The following is a 19,178-nucleotide window of genomic DNA, read 5'->3' as shown; positions in this document are numbered from 1 at the left end:
TCAGAATAACCGAATGCAAGAGAAACCTATGCCAAAGTGCCCACTTCTTGCCTGGAAAACTGAACCCTGGACCGCCACCGCCGCCCCCCTCCCCCAGTCCTGCCCGGCCATCCAGAATTCTACAATAGGTAAAATTCTTATACTCCAACTCCACGAGTTCCACGGCTCCTTACTCTGCCCCTGCCACCATAGCATGCGTTCTGGGTTCTGCAGAAATGGTGAAAAAAGGAAAGAGGGCTGTGATTTATCGCATGTCAGGGGAGCAAGGGAGAAGCTGGGTTTCGGAGAGCCAGAGAGCTGTGGTGACGCCGCCGCCGCCGCCGCCGCCGCCGCGGCCGAGGGTGAATGAAGAAGGGCCGGGCCGGGGGGGACGCGCGACAGGAGGGAGGGGCGAGGCGAGGCGAGGCGAGGCGGCGGGAGGCTCGCGGAGCGGGGAGCGGGACCTCTCACCTGTGGATGTTCATCTCCCGCGGAGGGCGGTGGGCCTTGTCGTAGGACACCTTGGCGAAGACGCCGGCCACGATGACGAAGGCGATGACCCCGCAGGTGATGTACACGGTGAAGTTGGTCCTGTCCTTCTCCGGGTCGTACTTGTTCTCGGGCCCCGGCGACACCACCTTGGTGCTGGGCGTCTGCACCCACACCGGGCTCTGGTAGTTGGTGCACTGGCGCTGGTCCAGCTTCTCGTGGCGCTTCTTGCAGCAAAAGCGATAGTAGCAGGTGCCGCAGCAGTACAGGTACCCGCTCTCGCTGTTGTTGCACTCGAACTCCTTGTCGTACTGGCCGCTCACGTCGTAGTAGCCCCAGCACGTCTCGTAGGTGACGGCCGCGCTGGCCGCCGCCACCGCCGCCGCGGGCTGCCCCCGCCGGCTCCCCGCCTCGGGGCCGCCGGGCGCCCGGGCGGTGCCGTTCAGCTCCCGGCCGCCCCGGGCCAGGGCGCCCCCGGGCCGCCGGCCCCCGACGGCAGCGGCGCCGGCGCTCAGGGTCCGGTTGGCGGCGCGGCCGCGGGCGGCGCGGGCGCCGGGCAGCAGGTGCAGGGACTCCAGCGAGAGCAGCAGCAGCAGCAGCAGCAGGAGGCGCCGCAGCGCCATGGCGGGGCCGGGCGGGAGGGCGCGCGGGCGGGCTTCCGCGGCAGGCCGCTCCCCGGCCGCCGGGCTCCGAGGGCGGCGGCGCGGGCGTTCAGCGGCGCCGGGGCGATGGCGCCATCGGGGCGCGGGCGGCGGCGGCGGCGGCGGCGGCGGCGGCGCGCGGTGCGCACGGACCGGCCCGGCGCTGGCTGCTCGGGCGCTCACGCTGCGCGCCGGCTCCGCGCTCCCCCTGCGGGCTCGGCGCGCCTCCCGGGCAGCCCCATCCCCCGCCGGCGGCGGCGGCGGCGGCGGCGGCGGCGGCGCGGCTCAGGCGGGACCTGAAGCGCGGCTCCGGGCGGCGGCGGCGGCGGCGGCGGCGGCGTGGTCCCGTCCGGGCGGGTCCTGCGGGACAAGACGGGGAGCCGGTCACGGGGCGGGGCGGGGGGCGGAGGGCGCGCGGCGGGCGGGGAGGGAGCGCGCCGCCCTCGACGAGCCGGGCTCGGGGCCGGAGGGGCGCGGAGCCCGCGCGGCGAGACGGGGGGCCCGGCGGCCCTGCGCGCCGGCCACCGAGGGCGCACGGGCCGCCGGCCCCGCAGCGCGCTCCCGCCGCGGGCTGGCTCCCCGGGACGGAGCGGGCTGCGGCGGGGGGCGCGCGGCGGCCGGCCCTCACTCACTCACCATGCCCGGCTGCGACTGCAGAGGCGGCGGCGGCGGCGGCGGCGGCGGGAGGGAGCGCAGCGGCCGGAGCGCGTGCGGGAGGGAGCGAGGGAGACACACGCACTCACACACCCGCACACGCGGGAGCGCCGCGAGGGGAGGGGAGGGGAGGGGAGGGGAAGGCGGCCGCTCACCGCCGCCCACGTTTACACGCCTGGGGGAGGGGGGGCTCCTCTTCGCCGCTCCCCACTCTCGGCGGCACTTGAAGCTCCGCGTCACCGAAGCCCAGGACTCCCGTTATTGGAAACGGCGAGCCTGGAGACGGAGAGGGGGCCGGGAGCGGGGCGGGAGCGTCCCTTCCGGAGCCGGCCCCGCGGCTGGGCCAGACCTCCGCCGCCTTTGCCCCGCGCGGCCCTGGGCGCGGGTCCCACCTTCCCCGAGTCCCGCTCGGGGACTCGGGGATCTGCAAGCCTTTGCCTCTCCCTAGTGGCGACGCTCGCAGCGGCGGGAGGAGGCCAAACCCATTGCTACAGGTCCCTAAACTGAGGCCAGGGGTCAAGTGGCTTGTCTCAGGTGGTAGGGCTGCCTGTGAGCGGGGCCTGCGGTCTCTCGCCCTGAGTCACTCTCCCCCCCCCCCCCCCCCCCCGCCTCCCAGGACCCCAACCGCAACCCTAATACAGGCGCAAGCCGCCCCCGGCGCTGGGTGGCACTTTTTATTGCCTCTTTGAAGGACTTTTTCCCGAGCGTTGAGGCAGAGTTGGAAAAAGCTGCCTGAGCCTCTTAAGACTCAGCTTTGAAATGCATCTGCTGTAGGTGAAGGGGGGGGGGGGGCGTACGGAGAGAGAAGTGTTCCTGTGTGATTGCCCATGGAATCTGTGGAAGGAGTCGTCCCGGGTCCAAGTCGAAGCCTTGAGGCCACCTCAAGAGGGAGTCATAATCATCATCTTTGGCGTGTGTCCATGGAGGAGATGGGGGAAATGAGAACAAAAAGCAGCGGCCACTGCCAGAATTCTGCCTGTGTGTCCTGACCTTTTGTACAAGTGCCGGGGTGGCTTAGGTTGAAGGCAGGGGCCGTTGTCAAGAGCGTGGGCCATAGAGATTGTGGGAAGGCTGTTAGGTCCGGCTCCTGCGTGATCCGAACTGAGGATCCCCCGTGCCAGAAAGGCAGAGAACCGCTCCTTGGAACTCCAGAATGGATGAATGGGAGAGCTGGAGCCCAGATTCCAAGGCACCAGGGGCGGATTCTGGGATGCCCCTCCCTCCCTCTTCTTGTGCACTTGCCCCCACGCCGTTCCCCCCGCCCCATTCCCTCCACTGCAGAACCCTCCAGAGCTATTGGTGGGTTCCGCTCCAGGGGAGGACACTGTCAGATTGACCCAATCGCTGGATCTCTTAAGTCGACCGGAGTAAGGACCACGGCACAGAAAAGCAATCTGGAAGCTGTTCTCCTGATGCAGGTAAAAGTTGACCAAGGGCTGAAGTCGATTATTGGTAGTCGATGCCCATGGTGAAGACAAGGGCTTCAAGCTCCAGAGAGCAGACAAGAAAAGATATACATTTGGAAATCCTAAGAACATATTCTTGACTTTTAGACTATGTGCAATTTTTTTTTTTAATTTTTTTTCAACGTTTATTTACTTTTGGGACAGAGAGAGACAGAGCATGAACGGGGGAGGGGCAGAGAGAGAGGGAGACACAGAATCGGAAACAGGCTCCAGGCTCTGAGCCATCAGCCCAGAGCCTGACGCGGGGCTCGAACTCACGGACCGCGAGATCGTGACCTGGCTGAAGTCGGACGCTTCACCGACTGCGCCACCCAGGCGCCCCTATGTGCAATTTTTAAGTCGCTTCCTTCCTTTCCTCTTCCGTGAGCTTTCGCCGCCACCTCCCCGCCCCTTCTTTATTCCAGAATTGCCTACCCCACATCTGGAAGCAACCTAGCGATGGGTTAGACGCGTATCTTCCTCATGTAGAACTTTAATAAGATTTGATTGGTGGTACTAGTGAGGGAAATGGGTTTGGTTCCTCAGATAGTCCCACCCGCAAATGTGATTTGAACCCCTGTGCTCCCAGATGGGAATGTCAACAAACTCACAGAAAATAATGGCATCTCAGGATTGGATAGGATCTTCAAGGTTATTCACTCCAACCCTCACTGCAGTGCATTATCTTCCTTTTTTTTTTTAAGCTTTACTTATTTTTCAGTAACCTCTACACGCAGCGTGGGGCTCGAACTCATGACCACAGGATCAAGAGTCTCACAGTTTGCTGACTGAGCCAGCCAGGCACCCCTGCATTATATTTCTTATTGGCACTCCCAGCCCTCCTCTTCTGCCCTTCGTGGTAGATCAGGGTCGTTGCCTACCAATATCCATTTGCCCACCAGCATCCATTTTTCTACTTTCTCCTTCTGGTTGCAATACCTGAATTGTTGCCCATATGAAAGTATCCTTCCTTTGTGGGTTTAATTCATTAAAAAGTGCCAGAGAAGAGTTACCTTTTCAACACCTGTACCGACTTCAGCCAGCCAGCCCACAGGCTCAAGAAAGTGACCCAATCTCTGGCTCTAGAAGGTAAATCCCTATTGGATAGATCCCAATTATCATGGTTGGGCTAAACCAACCACGATAATTCCCCCTGGGCCAGTGGTTGGTTAAGAATGAACACGTGATCTATTTCTGGCCAATACAAACTGAGGGAAGCGTTGGGAGAAGCTGGGGAAATGATCCTCGCTCTCAAAAATGGTGAGAATTCCTCTACTTTTTTGAGTGTTGTATCTGTGAATGTTCTGACCTTGCAGGGAGGTGGAGGGTGGGGGTGGGGGGCAACTAGTCCTTAGTCGAAGCTGACACTTCCTTTGATAATCATCAGGGCCGCTGAGTGTCTCTGCCTCCCGGGCATATATTAGAATTGTAATCTCTGGCCCATTTGTGAGTAGGAGGGTGGACAAAACGTGGGCAGAAATGATGTATGTTATTTCCGAACCAGAGCATTTAATCAGCACTTCCAGACCCTCCGTAGAATTCTCATTTTCTTCTGGCATGGTGATTGGCAATGTGTGCGCGTGGCTTTGTCAGCCTGTGACTGATGGCAGTAGGGACAGCCCCCCAGTTTACAGAAATGGTGGCCGGCCATGGACGTGAAGTAAAACATAGACGTCTGCTTCTTAAATTTAGCCACTGGAGTTGGGTCTATTTTCGCAGCATATCCTAGCCCATCCTGACTGATACACCGAGGACGACAGATGGAAAGACGGAAGGAGCATTACTGAGCCACTCACGGAACTGTGCCCAGGGCTCCCACAACTCTGGTCTCCCAGTCATGCGAAATTATTAAATTCCCTTTTACGGAAGCCTCTTTGAATCTAGAGTTTCTCTAACATGCAGCCCAATGCATCCTAATGGACATACCCGGTATCTTGTCTCCACTCCGACTTTCTCTAGGATTTCTACCTATGCAGCTTGGGACTGATCCTACCCTTGCCATGGGATCTGGTTTTCTCCTCTATGAAGCGGGACGCTAAGCGGAGGCAGTGTGTCTAACCAACGACCACCGTTGTGTTTTCCCACCGTGAGTCTTTACCATGGCCTCCGAGTGTAACCATGGCCTCATGGCCCTGCCCGATCTGGTCCCCTGCTACTCTTCTAAGCCCCTGTCTTACTGCTTGCTCCTTACTCCCTCCCGCCACAGTGACGTCCTAACTCGTCCTCAAAGCCTTTGCACTCACTCAGTGCCTGGACCCCTTCAAGCCCTCGATGTCTACAGGGTTCTTTCTCCAACGTCCTGATGAATCTAGCATAACTATCCCAGCACTGCCTATTTCTTCTTCCATCATGGCTACCTTCTCCTCACCATGATGCACCACGGCATTTATCACCAAGCGCTATGCACCCATTTAAATATTTTCTAAAAGTTCTCAGGGGCGCCTGGCTGGCTCAGTCGGAAGAGCGTGTGACTCTTGATATTGGGCTCGTGAGTTCAAGCCCCATGTTAGGTGTGGAGACCACTTAAATGAAACGTTAAAAATTTTTTTTAAAAAGTTCTCTTCTTACCTTCCACTGGAATGCCGGCTCTTGCTTGAGCTTTGCTACTGTTTTATTGACTGCTGTATTTTCAATGTCAAAACGCTGCTTGGCACGCAGTAGACTGTGGTGGACACAGAAGGACACATCTCCAGCTGTCAGCTCCTCTAGGGACAGAGGCTTCTCCTCCAGGAACACAGGCTTCCTTCCCTGAGTGGCCCACATCCAATGACTAATCAAGTTGGAAAGTACAAAGGCCTAGCTATTTTAGCTCAACGCAGGAACTCTGACGGGCCACGTTTTCTCCAAAGATCCAGGCTCCCTGTGGCCAAGGTTTTGTAGAGCCTCTGTTGCAGTTGCACAGTCCTGCTTCCTCCCCTGAAAAGGAGCCTGTCGACGTTTGTCTCAGCCTCTACTTCAAGAGATCCGAGCATACACCAGGGACATTCAGTAAATACGTGTTGAATGAATGAATGAATGAATGAATGAATGAATGAGTCTGTGCTTCCCCACGTTCCCTCAGTGACATCCCTGTAGGTGACTATATAGCTTTTGCTTTAGGACATCTAGTGACAACTTAGAAACTATCTTCTCAGGCCGTTAATTTCAATGCTAGACAGTTCTAACGGCTGAAAATTCGAGTACATTGGATTTTTATTGTTGTTGAAGAGGCCAATCAATGTATTGGTTCAGACCAAGCTTACGGTTGACTAGAGTCTTTTCCACACCTGTACGAGTTACGATGACTTTTGGCATCCACGTGAAATCTTCATACATAGGTTAGTTAATCTTATGGATTGGAGCCCATGATGCCAGCTCTTTGAGCATTTGGGGAACTTGACATCTGATATGCTATTTCTCCCAACATTCTTTCCCCCTTTTTTTGAGCCAGAGTCTCAAATCTTTATTCAGAGGTTTAGCCTCCATCACTCTCATTTAATGGGATCTGCCCAGGGTTCCACAGGACCCAGGTTTAAGCCCCCCAGCACATCTTAACTCTTTATTTGGGAGATTCCAGAGAAAGTCAGTCAGTGGCAGAAGCCCATAGAATAACCGGGAACTTATGTGGGCAGGACTGAGAAAGATGATCACTCCTTTCCCCTGAGAGGAAGCCAGCATGGCATCAGGACAGCTATCTTGCCCTGGGAAGGGAGAACCCAGAGCTGCTCCCGAGGAAGGAGCCAGCAGCATACTGGGCTGAGCCAAGAGATGGAAAGAAACACAGTCTCATTGGCACCATTTGAACCTGGAATCTCACCCCTTGTGAAGTCTGCCTACCCCTGCACTTTTACATTACCTGAGCCAATGTATCCCCACTTTAATTAAGCTCTTTTCACTGGATTGTCTGTCTGCAATTAGAAGCATTTTAACTGATACAGCTGACCTCACAGTTGATCAACATGACTCTATGGAAGGGTAATGTGTTCTGTCCAAAATATCATGAAAACATGTATGCAGATGAGAAAGAAAGAAAAAGAAGGGAGGGAGGGAGGAAGGAAGGGAGGGAAGAAGGAAGGAAGGGAGGGAGGAAGGAAGGGAGGGAGGGAGGAAGGGAGGAAGGAAGGAAGGAAATCATGTTTGCTACTATCTCTGATTAGAGAGATGTTAGAGAATGCCAATTTAGGTCATACTGGAAATGGAAAGGTCTTTTTCAGACCCTTTCCAAAACTCAAAGCAATTGCTGTAGTGAAATAAGAGAGACTCCAAACAGGAAGCAGAAGAAAGGGATTGCCTTGCTCCGGCATTCCCCACCTAGAGATGGAGTGAAGGAAGTTTGCCTCCTGCATAATTAGAATTCTAGAACTGTGGCTTTTTTTTTTTAATTTGGGGGTGGGGGCGGGCATGAGCGAGGGAGGGGCAGAGGAAGAGGGAGAGAGAGAATCCCAAGCAGGCTCCAAACTCCGTGTGGAGCCCACTGTGGGGGCTCGATCCCACGAACCATGAGATCATGACCTAAACAAAACTCAAGAGTCAGATGCTTAATTGACTAAGCCACCCAGGTGGCCCCAGAACTGCATCATTTTAGAACTGGATGGGTACCTAAGAATTGATCCTCTGGACTCTTCCCAGCCTGTATCTGATCAGCCAGACATGTGAGGGCAAGAATGACCTCATGTTACCTCTACGGCTAGCCTGGCCTGGGATCACCTCTTCTCTGCATTCATTTATTCATTCCTTAGCATTTATTCTGTCTATCGGTCTTTCAATGAATATTTAATGGGCCCTGCTAGGTGCCAGTCAAAATACGAACACATAAATTAGGCTTTCTGACCTGCTATCCAGAATCCTACTTGGGGCCTCCTAGAACTGCCTTCTCTCTACCACATACCAAATGTTGTCTGATGACTGTTTGTGGCCCTCCAAAATGTGTACATTGACGCTCTATCCCCCAATATGATGGTATTTGGAAATGAGGTCTTTGGGAGGTAATGAGGTTTAGATAAAATTGGGAGGGTGACCGCCCACCCCCAACTGAGTTAATATACGTATAAGACGAGAATGCATGGGGCAGCGGGGTGGCTCAGCCAGTGAAGCGTCTGACTTCAGCTCAGGTGATGACCTCGCGGTTCGTGGGTTCGAGCCCCACATCAGGCTCTGTGCTGACAGCTCAGAGCCTGAAGCCTGCTTGGGATTCTGTGTCTCCCTGTCTCTCTCTACCCCTCCCCCGCTCATGCTGTCTCAAAAATAAATAAACATTAAAAAATTAAAAAAAAAAAAAAAAAAGAAGAGACCACAGTCCTCTGTCGTGTGAGCCCATAACAAGAGGGGAGCCACCTGTAACCCAAGAGTGAGCTCTCACCAGACATCAACCTCGCTGACGCCATCTTGTATTTTCGGGTTCTAGAACTAAGAGAAATAGACTGTTCTCCAAGGCATCCAGTTGTTCATATTTTGTCATGGCAGCTGGAGCTAATTAAGTCACCAGTGGTTGCAAGGAAAAAGTACTTCTCGGAGAGGGCTTCAGAAATGTCTCCCCCACTAGCTGAATGTCCAGAAGCTCTCTAGGACACAGATTCTTACAGTTAGGTCACGAGCCACACCTCCAGGAGGAAGCCTTAGCAGATTCAAAGCACCTCAGGAGATATTCTGGAAACATAATTGAAGAGTCAAATGTGTGGGCCACATGTGCGCTCAATGTCTTACTAGCTTCTTGAGAATTGTCGCCCCCTTAAGGGGCTGCTATCCTATTATGGTCATCTAGACTATCAAATGTGGTTTTGTCCATGTTTGTTCCAAATTTGTCAGCAATGACAGGTTAAAGTGCATGCACATTTTATACTTTTAACTCCAAAAGGACACATTTAGCTACAAGGCACTGCATTCAGTCACTCCTTGCGGCTAGAACAGGCTACAGCAACATCCCGCGCTATAACGCTCTCCTCCCGCGCCCATGGCAGACATCACTAATCAATTATGGAACGCTTTCCCGCTGAGACCGGTCACAGCCTCAAAAATCTCTTCACCACACAAAGCTCCAAAGAGCCAGCAGGGATTAACTAGAGTTGGAACTAGTACAAGGAATAAATCCTATTTGTCTGACAGCTCAAGAAGTTTCAAATACAGGTTCTACTTCTTTACGTAGACATGGTTTTAGAATTCCATTCCAATTCCGCAGCTCCATTGGCCCAACCTGAAATATGTATAAAAGGAGGGACACCAACGTCATTGGTTATTATGTGCTTTTTGCTGAAAGACGTCACTGATTTGCAGCTACAGGAAATGCATGCTAGGGTTAGTTCTCCCCTAGAAAAGTGATAATGAAGACTATCCCCAACGAATGCCAAGGATAATCACCACACGGCCAGTCCTAGATATTCATGTGCAAATTCCATGCATCACTATTACATTTTCTGTTGGGCTGGAATTTTTTGACATCTTATTCAAAACCCCATGAGTTAACCTGCAAAAATATGTTCCCCTGTAATGCTGAGCACGTTAAACATAGATGTGATATTTTCTTGGCATAGGATTCATATCAACCAGCATTCCCTATCGGTCTCAACTCTTTTCACCCTTTGGTGTCCTACCTTTTAGATAGTGTCTACTGTGTCTATCGTCACTTGGGTCACCTTGAATTCTGTTTCTTGACTTTCATGACATTAAACATGCCATAGACAATGGTATCTTCAGAATAGGTACACGTGATTTTAAAACTATATACTAAAAAACTGGTTGGCATGGCTTGTCTTTTTCCTTTAAAGGAAAAAAAATGGAATAAACTAATTGGATCTAACTCACTGATCTAATCTAATTGACTGAGCACAAATTGGTCATTAATACAGCCAAATGAATAAACAGCAATTCTGGATTCTGCATCAGGATGTAGATACTATCTGGATGGACCATCTGTTGGCTGAGTGCCAAGCTAAGGGTGAATCACCATCATTAAAATAACTGAGGTAACTGGGCTGAAAAGGGCCAATTTTGTTAGTGTTAACTCCCATTAATTTTCAAAATTACTAATTGGATCCTGGAATTACTTTTCGGTGGACAGACGTCCATTGTGACATCCTGAGCCTTGAACGAGACCCTGAATAACCCCCTCTGCAGACATAACCAGTGCTAAGGCAGGGCCTGCTGGAGCCAGGTACCAACGAAAGGAGGAAAGGCTGGCCCAAAGATGCTTGGCAAAGGAAGTTCTGGAGAGAGTCGGCTCGAGAGCCTGAGAACCATTTATTCAACCTTTGCTTGCGGGTCAGGTTTTCGCATTTCTTTTGCAAATCTGAGCTCAGCACTTGGTGGTACCTGTTCATTGTATCTTCCTATTCCTACCCCATCCCCCAAGCCCAACTCTGTCTCCTAGAATCCCAAACCTGGAGGGAGGAGACCAACTGGCTGCAAATCCTTCTCCAGGAGGAGTCCCCAGAGGCTGAAGAACAATGTCATGGTGGTGTTGGTGTGGCGACTGGACAGTTGTGAATCAAACTGAGAAACTGAGACCAGGAAGATCCTGAGCCACACAACATTGGAGGTATCTCCGGCCATTTGCAATGGGTACAAAGTCAACGAAGTCACATGTGGAGAATAAAGCAGAAAATCCACTTAGAACCAGGTAGGCAGCCCGGAGAGTTTCCAGTGGAGAAGGAAGTCAAGGCAGGGTGGTGAATGAAACCCAGCAGACCTGGAAAACCTGCTCCAAGCAGGAAAGGAGGGAAAGATTCAGTGTCCATCCAGTGGTTGGGAATAAGGACATCCACAGGAACCCACAGGCAAGGAAAGACGTCAGTGGGTCCAGTCACAGAGACAGGGAACCTGGCCACAAAGTGGCTTACAAGCTTCCAGCATGAGCAGGTATTTATTCTAAAGCATGGGCTCTCCAGAGATAGCTAGAGACACAACTGATGTGTGGGATAAGCCCCACTAGACCAAGTGTGACGCGAGTCAGTGCCCCCTTGGCTTCCGTTAGCCCATCTTGTTGGTGACACCCAATTCCCTCCACATCCCATACCCCTCAAGTTCCTCTTTCGGTCCCCAGCACCCCCAACAGATTTCATAAATATGCACTCTATGCTGGTGGCACAATCATCATGATTGAAATGTCTAATTGACCATTATTTTTGTTCCCTTTCATCTTACGCTTCCCCGTTCCTGCCGTTCTGTATCTTCTCAGGTTTTTATTTTCCATCCATCAACGTGTTCCCATTTTTGTGTATACATATCCCCCCAGGGTATCTTCTTAACACATTTCATTTCAAGATCTGCCATTCCCTCTGTGAGATAATATATTCCAGGACAAGAGAGAAAATTTGGCCAAAGAACTTAGGAATTTGGTCTTAATTCTCATCTTCAAATTGCTTATTGTCCTATTTCAGAATTTCCTTATTTTTGCTCTACGACCTTTATAGAGATTACGTAGCAGAGGACAGTGGTTTGCACCCTGGGGTTGATGGGGAACCCCTTGAAATTATAGCAAAAGTGTGCATGTGTCTGCTTAGGAGACGTGTCATCAGACAATCAAATGAATTCGGACCCCCGAAGAAAAAATTAAACCATCGCTGTAGGATGCAAAGCCTAAACCTTGAATTCAGGAGACCTGAATTCCAGTCCTGAGGCTACTCTTTACTAGTTCAGCAAGTAGTGGGTGACTTCGGGGGGCCACGGTTGCCTTTGCTGTAAAAAGAGAGAAGGTAATTCTGGCCTTTGAAACAACACAGGGTGTGGGGATCCAGTGAGATCATGAATGCTCAAATATTCTGGAAACTCAGAAGTTCAATAAAAATGTTCATTTCTCCTATCCTGCCAAATCTCTCCATTACACAAAACCATAAGGCCTGGATCAAAAGTCAAACCGAACCAGTCCTGGCAGCAAGGGATGTGATGTTTCTGAGACACACATGTCCTCCATGATATTTCTGAATTCCTTCCTGGCTTTGTACACAAGCGTCCATCCTGGCTGCTATCCAATTTATTAAATCAGTTATCTGGATATTTGAACAAACATGCGTACAGATTCTGGTCTCACTGATCCTGTCCGAACCTTATGCTCTCTATTGATATATAAACATTGCTGAGGGCACAGCCCTTGTATGGACAGCTGTCCTTGGAGATCACTTCATCCAAGAGTTTTCTGACACAGCCCTATGTGGCGTTGACTCTGTTACCGGCTCCTGTGGGCGGTCAGCTCAGAGGGAAGGACAGAATGGTTCCATGTATTCCCTCCAGCGGAAAAGGGCTTTGACATAGGTAGAGCCCTGGATGATTCCGGAATCTGAGACCAGAGTGAGGCCGGCTAGAAAATTAAATAAGGAGCCAGATCAAGAGGGACCAGAGTGAGGACCCAGAGGGACAAAGTTACACTTTATTACCAAGAGAGTAACACTTTTTAATTGGTTAACACAACAAATAAAGAGGTGGCAGTCTTAGCTCGCTTCTGATTCGCTCACACGCCAAACGGGTTGGAGAGAACAAAATGCTTTCCTCCCTTCATTTGGAAGTTGTGATTCTGATTAGCGAACAAAGGGCCACACACAGGAGACAAAATGTGAAACAGAAGGAGGCTTCTAACTGATAAGAACTGAGTTTATTAGAAAGTCTCTTTTAAAGGCATACATAATGAACCGAAAATAACTCAATTAATTCCACAGTAAGAGGAAAGTCTTATGAAAAAGAAAAATCACCCTTCGTTGCAGGCGGCCTGGGAGACACGGGTTTACGAGGACTGTTGGATTTCGAATAATTCACATGTCAGCTTTGTGGATTTGCTCCTTTGCTTCTCTGGCTCAGTGGTTCCTACTCTGTCAACAAGGTGAGGACAAAAAAAAAAAAAAAAAAAAAAAAAAAAATTGGATGGCTGAAAATATTGCCTTCACTTCCAAAGGAGTCCACCTGAAATTAGACACAGTTAGAACAGCATTACATTTTAAAAACCCAGCTTGCGACCACTGTAATTTTTTTTTCTTTTACAATGTAAGCAGGGCTGACAAGGTGTGAGGCTTCCGGTTCTGAATGCAAATGTAAGGTTTTTTGTTTTTTTGTTTTCAGTCTTGACCCAGGTCCATATTATAATTGACATTGATGGTTCCAAGCAAATGCTATTGATATGTCCCTGTTGACTAAAGCCCATGCTTGATTCTGATCTGTTCAGTGTTTCCCCAGGGTCCTTTTTCTGTGCGAGGATCCATCCCATCCAGGACCCCCATGTTCCATTTGTTCATTATGTCCCCTTAGGCTCCTTTGGACTGGGACACTTTCTTAGACTTCCCTTGTTTTTTTGTTTTTTTTTAATTTTTTTTTCAACGTTTATTTATTTTTGGGACAGAGAGAGACAGAGCATGAACGGGGGAGGGGCAGAGAGAGAGGGAGACACAGAATCGGAAACAGGCTCCAGGCTCCGAGCCATCAGCCCAGAGCCCGACACGGGGCTCGAACTCACGGACCGCGAGATCGTGACCTGGCTGAAGTCGGACGCTTAACCGACTGCGCCACCCAGGCGCCCCGAGACTTCCCTTGTTTTTTGATGACCTTGACAGGCTTGAGGAGGACTGGTCAGGACCTTTGTAGCCTGCCCTCCCACTTCAGTCTGTCTGATGACTCTTCTCATGGTTAGACTGGAGTTATGGGTTTGGGGGAAGAAAGGAACCACCGAGGTGAAGTGCCATTGTCGTCTTATCAAGGACACACACTATTAATATGTTTTAACAGGAATGATGTTAACTTGGATCACCCCTGCTGGGGGCACGTTGTCAGATTCCTCCACTATAAAATGATTTGCTCCCCACCCCCCCTTTCTCCATACTGTGTACTCTTTGGAAGGAAAGTCACTATGCACAGGTCACAGGTTGGGAGTGGGGAGTGACCCTCCACTTCCAAGAAGGGGTCACAGACACATAAATTCTATGGGATTCTTCTGCATAGGAGATTTGTCTCTTCTCCTCCACGTATTTATATATTCAGTCATTTCTTGACATCACTATGGACTTGTGGGTATTCCTACTTTAAGTTACAGTCCGGTATTGCTGTATTGCAGTATTATTTTTGGGCTCAAATGGTCCCAGCGTTGCCCACCGGGAGATCTTTCAGCTTGCTGAAAGCTTTTTGTTGTTGTTGTGTTCGCTCGTTTTCAAGCATGTCTTTATTTTCCAGCATGAGATCTTCTGGACTATCTACACTTCCTGCCCCCACCCTCGACCCAAGTCATGTCTCCAAGGGGCCCAGGTTCCTTTTATGGAAGAATGGCATTATGTCTCTTTATTTAAAGAAAAAAAATCCACTTATGCCATTTTCTTCCAATCCCTCCATTATCACCATCACCTTCCCATCCAGTCCTTTCCCCTGATTCTTCACAACTTTTTTTTTTTTTAGTGCCTTCAAAGATCTGCCTCCCAGATGCCTCTAAGATTGAAGATTTTCATCACATTTAGAGCCGCTTCTCTGCCACCTCTCACTTCTCATTCACATGCCTACCGAACTTACATCGTCCCCTCCCTCGAACCTGTGGACCGTCGACTGAAGTGGAGGAAAATGGGTTAGCTTTCTCTTGGGTGGCAAATTATTTTTTAATTAATGCTGCTGCCGTTTTTCCCTCTCCCGGCCAAATTAATGCAACAAGAATTGTGTTGGCATCTGTGGCAGCAAATGGAGAGGAAGAGCAGTTTCAAAGGAGAGGGTGACAGCTCCCCACCCCCCAATCTGGGTAGGCTTTGGAGCAAGACACAATTCACATGCAGAGTGCCAGAACGCGGCGAGTCTCCGCGTTGGAACTCCAGGAACACGTTTCCTCCACGACTGGTAGCAATTCCTACTCTCTGTCACGCTGAGAGACTTTGAAGAAGATTCTTTCTTGAGTTCCCTGCGGTCGGGCATAGGGCCAGCTTATGGGGAGCACAGGGTGGGGGGATAATTAAGCACCCTCAACACCTTGCCGTTCGTTTCCAGAAAGAACAGAGATCGTCCACTAACCCTAACCCTAACCCCAGTTCTTCCTTCCTTCCTTCCTTCCTTCCTTCCTTCCTTCCTTCCTTCCTCGGCCCAGCGCTTCAGATCACCATCCCCTAAGAAAGCCAGATGGTTTCCTTTAAGATTGGCTAAAAACCGTTCTTGGGGGCCAAATGCACACCAGTGTCCACGGTCCGTGCCAAGGGGAGCAAATGGGGGCATGATAAGGCTCATGGTCCAGTGCAAAGATAACACTAGACTACGAGCAGATCCTATCAGACTGTACATTATCTTTAGCATACAGACCGACATTTACCTGTTATATACCTACACGTTGGGGCTTTTACCGGTTTTGTATTTTTCAAAAAAAAAAAAAAAAAAAACCTACTTTTTGTTTTTAGACAGACTTATTATTTGTTATCTTTTGATTTTCTCAAACAACATAGGAATGCATTCTCCTTTTTAAAAATTAAAACATTACAGGGTGCCTGGGTGGCTCAGTTCGTTAAGCGTCTGACTCCTGATCTCAGCTCCGCTCATGGTCTCGCGGTTCGTGGGATCGAACCCTGAGTAGGGCTCCGTGCTGGCTGCTTGGGATTCTCTCTCTTCTCAAAATAAATAAATAAACTTAAAAAAAAAAAAAGAAAAGAAAACATTACAGATGAAGTTAAAGCTCCATTTAACACAGTTAACACGCCTGTCACCTCTACCCACGTATATACCTCCTCCTTCCCAAATCCCGAAGCGACTGCTATTTGGGGTTCACTGTCCATCTTCCCGCAGAAAAGGTCTGTGTTTAAAAAGATGTTCTAATTCAAAACGGCACGGCTGACAGTCACTGCCTCATCTTCCCCTTCTGCTTTCATTCTCTCCCACCTGTCACTTAGCCTGGGTTGGTGAGAAAATTGCAGGCAAGGCTTGGAATGTGGATTAGCCAAGATGGCTCCTGTCGAAATGGAATAATCGGAATTGAAGACAGAGCCTGGAGCTGAGGAAAGCACACAGATGTCCTCATCGATTAATTCAGGCCGGACCAGGTCAAGGGGACCAGCCAGGGAAACGCGCGAGGAACAAATGTGACCAAGAGAAGCAGTAGAGGAGCGAACGCAGCATTAGAGAAGGGATCCAAGCTGGGGTGGAGACTGGAGAGGGAGGCCCGTGGTTCTCAGGCCCAGGTGGGACCGGAAAAAAGCAGAGGCGTGTTGGCAAAGCCATCGTCTTTTGAGCAGGTCGTGGTCACGGGCATGAGACCGTATGTTCCCAAAGGAGAGGTTTGGTTTGACTGAAGATTTCCAGCCATGGATATCCTTTTAGGCTTTTTATTAAACAATACCCAGATGGAGAAACAGAGCATTGCCAGAAGCATAGAAGTGCCCCTCCCTGCCCCAAAGACTTGAGGTTTTCCTTTGTATGTCCTATTCAAGAAGTTTTGCCCTGGTTTCACAGAGTTTCAGAGACTCCAGTAGGACAGAATAGGGAGAGGAGTGTGTGTGTGTGTGTGTGTGTGTGTGTGTGTTGGTAGAAAGGAGCTGTCCTTTTTCTGTGTAATAGGGACAAGATTTTTTTTTTTAAGTTTATGTATTTATTTTTGGGAGAGATAGCATGAGCAGGGGAAGAGCAGAGAGAGGGAGAGAGAATTCTGAGCAGGCTCCACACTGTCACCACACAGCCCTACACGGGGCTCAAACCCACGAAACTGTGAGCCAAAATCAAGAGCCTGTCGCTTAACCGACTGAGCTGCCCAGGTGCCCCAGGGACAAGATTTTTTAAACGTTCATATGCTCGTCTCTTTTGTAAACCTTCCATGCTTATGATCTGCTCCCCAATTGACTCAGGGCATTTATCCCCCCCGGGGAAGGGAGAGGACTGGCTCGCTGGGAAGGGACGCAAACAGGAAGCCTTGGACCCTCCACGGTCAAGAGAGAATGGAAAGCGCTGGTGTTGGAAGCCCCCGTGCCCCCCACTTAGCACATCCAGCAAGACCAGCCAACAAGCAACCAGCTCCTGGAGCTTTAGGTGCAGGAGGTACGAGTCGCTCTGGGACAAGGTCAAGAAAACCTCACTCTTCACGACCTCAGAGACTGTGGAAGAGGGAGTGGAAGGCAGAGAGAAAGAGGAAACGGACGGGGGCCGTCTGGTCGGCTCAGTCTGAAGAGCATGTGACTCTTGATCTCGTGGTTTGTGAGTTCTAGCCCCACTTTGGGAGTTGAGATGACTTAATTTAATTCACCGTAGAAATAAAATACAAAGGAAACAGAGAGCGGGGGGAAGAGTGGACTGTGAAACATGCCACGCTATTTCCCCATCTAGAATCTCTCTCTCTCTCTATCTATATAGTTACAACATCTAGAACCAAGGCACACGGGACAACCCCGCATGGCTAGGAAGGTGGGGGCACTGACTGGGCTGCAAGCGGGCTCCCTGGAACCACCCTCACTCCCCGTGGTGCACGGACACTGAGTCAAGTGTGGGAGGAGGGCTGAGGTGCCTACAGGGCAGAGCCTGAGAGGCGGATGTGCTCGGCCAGGGGCCAGGTGGAGGTTGTGGCAAAGACCAGGAAGCAACGCAGCAACCTCAGAAGCAGAGGGGAGGTCAGGGCGGCAGTGAAGGGCCCTGGACCCGGGCCCAGCCAAGAAAGGAAAGACCCCAGCGTTTCAGCCACGGCCCCTGGCAGCAACCACCTGTAAGACGTCTGGTGACAGGCTCGCACCCGGGAACACGCGATGGGCTCCTTGGAGCACCTGCGAGTGCCTCCGAGTGCTTGGGCCCTACGCTTCAGGGGGCAGGGGGTCATCACTGACCCCCGTGTTTTCAGGCCACACGTCACTGCAGTTTTGCAGCCGGACACATCCGCTTCTCCCCTCACCCGTGTCCTCTCCCAGGAACGAGAAGTACAGATCCTTCTGGCTCTTTCTCCAAGCGTTCTCCTCGCATCTTCCCGGGGACGGGCATCTTGAAGAGCTCACTCAGTCTTTTGGGGCCTCTTCCCCAGCAGTGGGGGAGAGAGGGTTGTTGTTTGGGGTGACCCAGCTCTGCCAGCAGCCAGGGCCCTCCAGCTCTCCCCTGGGCATTGTGGGACCGGGCAAGGCTCCTGATAGCGGAGTGCAAACAAGTAGGAGACGGCTCCCCGGGGAGAGCTACCGCCCTCCCAAGCAAGCCTTCCTCTGAGGATGTGCCAACTAGGCAGGACGCTTGGGCCTGAGCTAACTTGATAATCACAGGGCGCAATGGATGAGACACCTCCACTCAGAGAAGTGGACTCCTCCAGAACCTCCCCAGACCACGAGGCGTAGCATGAACTAACACAGGCCAGTCTGGGAACAGAGGGCACAACCGACCAAGGTCACAGGCTCCCACTTTTCCTGGAGAACCGTGGGTGGGCTCAAAGCCCAGGCCGAGGGGCGCTAGTCAGCTTGGATGACCCAAGACCATCCTGATGCCACATGGTATGATCCCTTTGATGAAGGCCCTTCTCCCAGTATATGATGCCATTTCTTGTGAATATCTCGGTAAGGCTTTCATCTCAACTTTTAGAATTTCATGGGCTCAGTTCGTGCATCTCAGAACATGGTCCCTTCCTGTATCCAGGGCTGCGGAAGCTGGGGTGGGTCAGGTGGGCACCTTTAGAGTCCATACTTATCGCAACACATCATAAATAATTTTAATTTTTTTTTTAATTTTTTTTTTGAACGTTTATTTATTTTTGGGACAGAGAGAGACAGAGCATGAGTGGGGGAGGGGCAGAGAGAGAGGGAGACACAGAATCGGAAACAGGCTCCAGGCTCTGAGCCATCAGCCCAGAGCCCGACGCGGGGCTCGAACTCACAGACCGCGAGATCGTGACCTGGCTGAAGTCGGACGCTTAACCGACTGCGCCACCCAGGCGCCCCAATAATTTTAATTTTTTAAGTTTATTTATTTATTTGACAGGGAGAGAGAGCATGAGGAGGGAAGGGGCAGAGGGAGAGGGAGAGAAAGGGAATCCCAAGCAGGCTCCACACTGTCAGCACAGAGCCTGATGCAGGGCTCCGAACCCATGAACCATGAAATCACGACC

At 51.3% G+C, this 19,178-nt stretch overlaps 2 protein-coding genes and 1 long non-coding RNA gene across 6 annotated transcripts in view; 2 read left to right on the top strand and 1 right to left on the bottom strand.

Annotated features, from left to right (window-relative positions):
* Positions 1-1,113, bottom strand: part of SHISA6 (shisa family member 6) — a 282,449-nt gene extending 281,336 nt beyond the window's left edge. The window contains exon 1 of one of the 4 annotated variants that reach the window (XM_045487396.1): positions 451-1,113. In XM_045487396.1, coding sequence (XP_045343352.1) covers positions 451-1,091 — 641 coding nt within the window. In that variant the 5' untranslated portion in view covers positions 1,092-1,113. The remainder of the gene's footprint in view (positions 1-450) is intronic. The other 3 variants (XM_045487398.1, XM_045487395.1, XM_045487397.1) reach the window with 3 other exon arrangements.
* On the top strand, positions 1,090-2,211 carry LOC123604215 (glycine-rich cell wall structural protein 1.0-like). The gene has a single exon (XM_045490026.1). It carries the CDS (start codon positions 1,090-1,092, stop codon positions 2,209-2,211), a length of 1,122 nt encoding a protein of 373 aa, XP_045345982.1.
* A 7,486-nt stretch (positions 2,212-9,697) lies between these two features.
* On the top strand, positions 9,698-15,634 carry LOC123604641. The gene is made up of 3 exons (XR_006715411.1): positions 9,698-10,799; positions 12,877-12,992; positions 14,549-15,634. It is a non-coding gene; the product is annotated as an uncharacterized LOC123604641 (long non-coding RNA).
* Positions 15,635-19,178: the final 3,544 nt, after the last annotated feature.

This window comes from Leopardus geoffroyi, chromosome E1 (assembly GCF_018350155.1).
Source record: "Leopardus geoffroyi isolate Oge1 chromosome E1, O.geoffroyi_Oge1_pat1.0, whole genome shotgun sequence".
Lineage (NCBI taxonomy): Eukaryota > Metazoa > Chordata > Mammalia > Carnivora > Felidae > Leopardus > Leopardus geoffroyi.
This window is presented reverse-complemented; position numbering and strand designations above follow the sequence as displayed.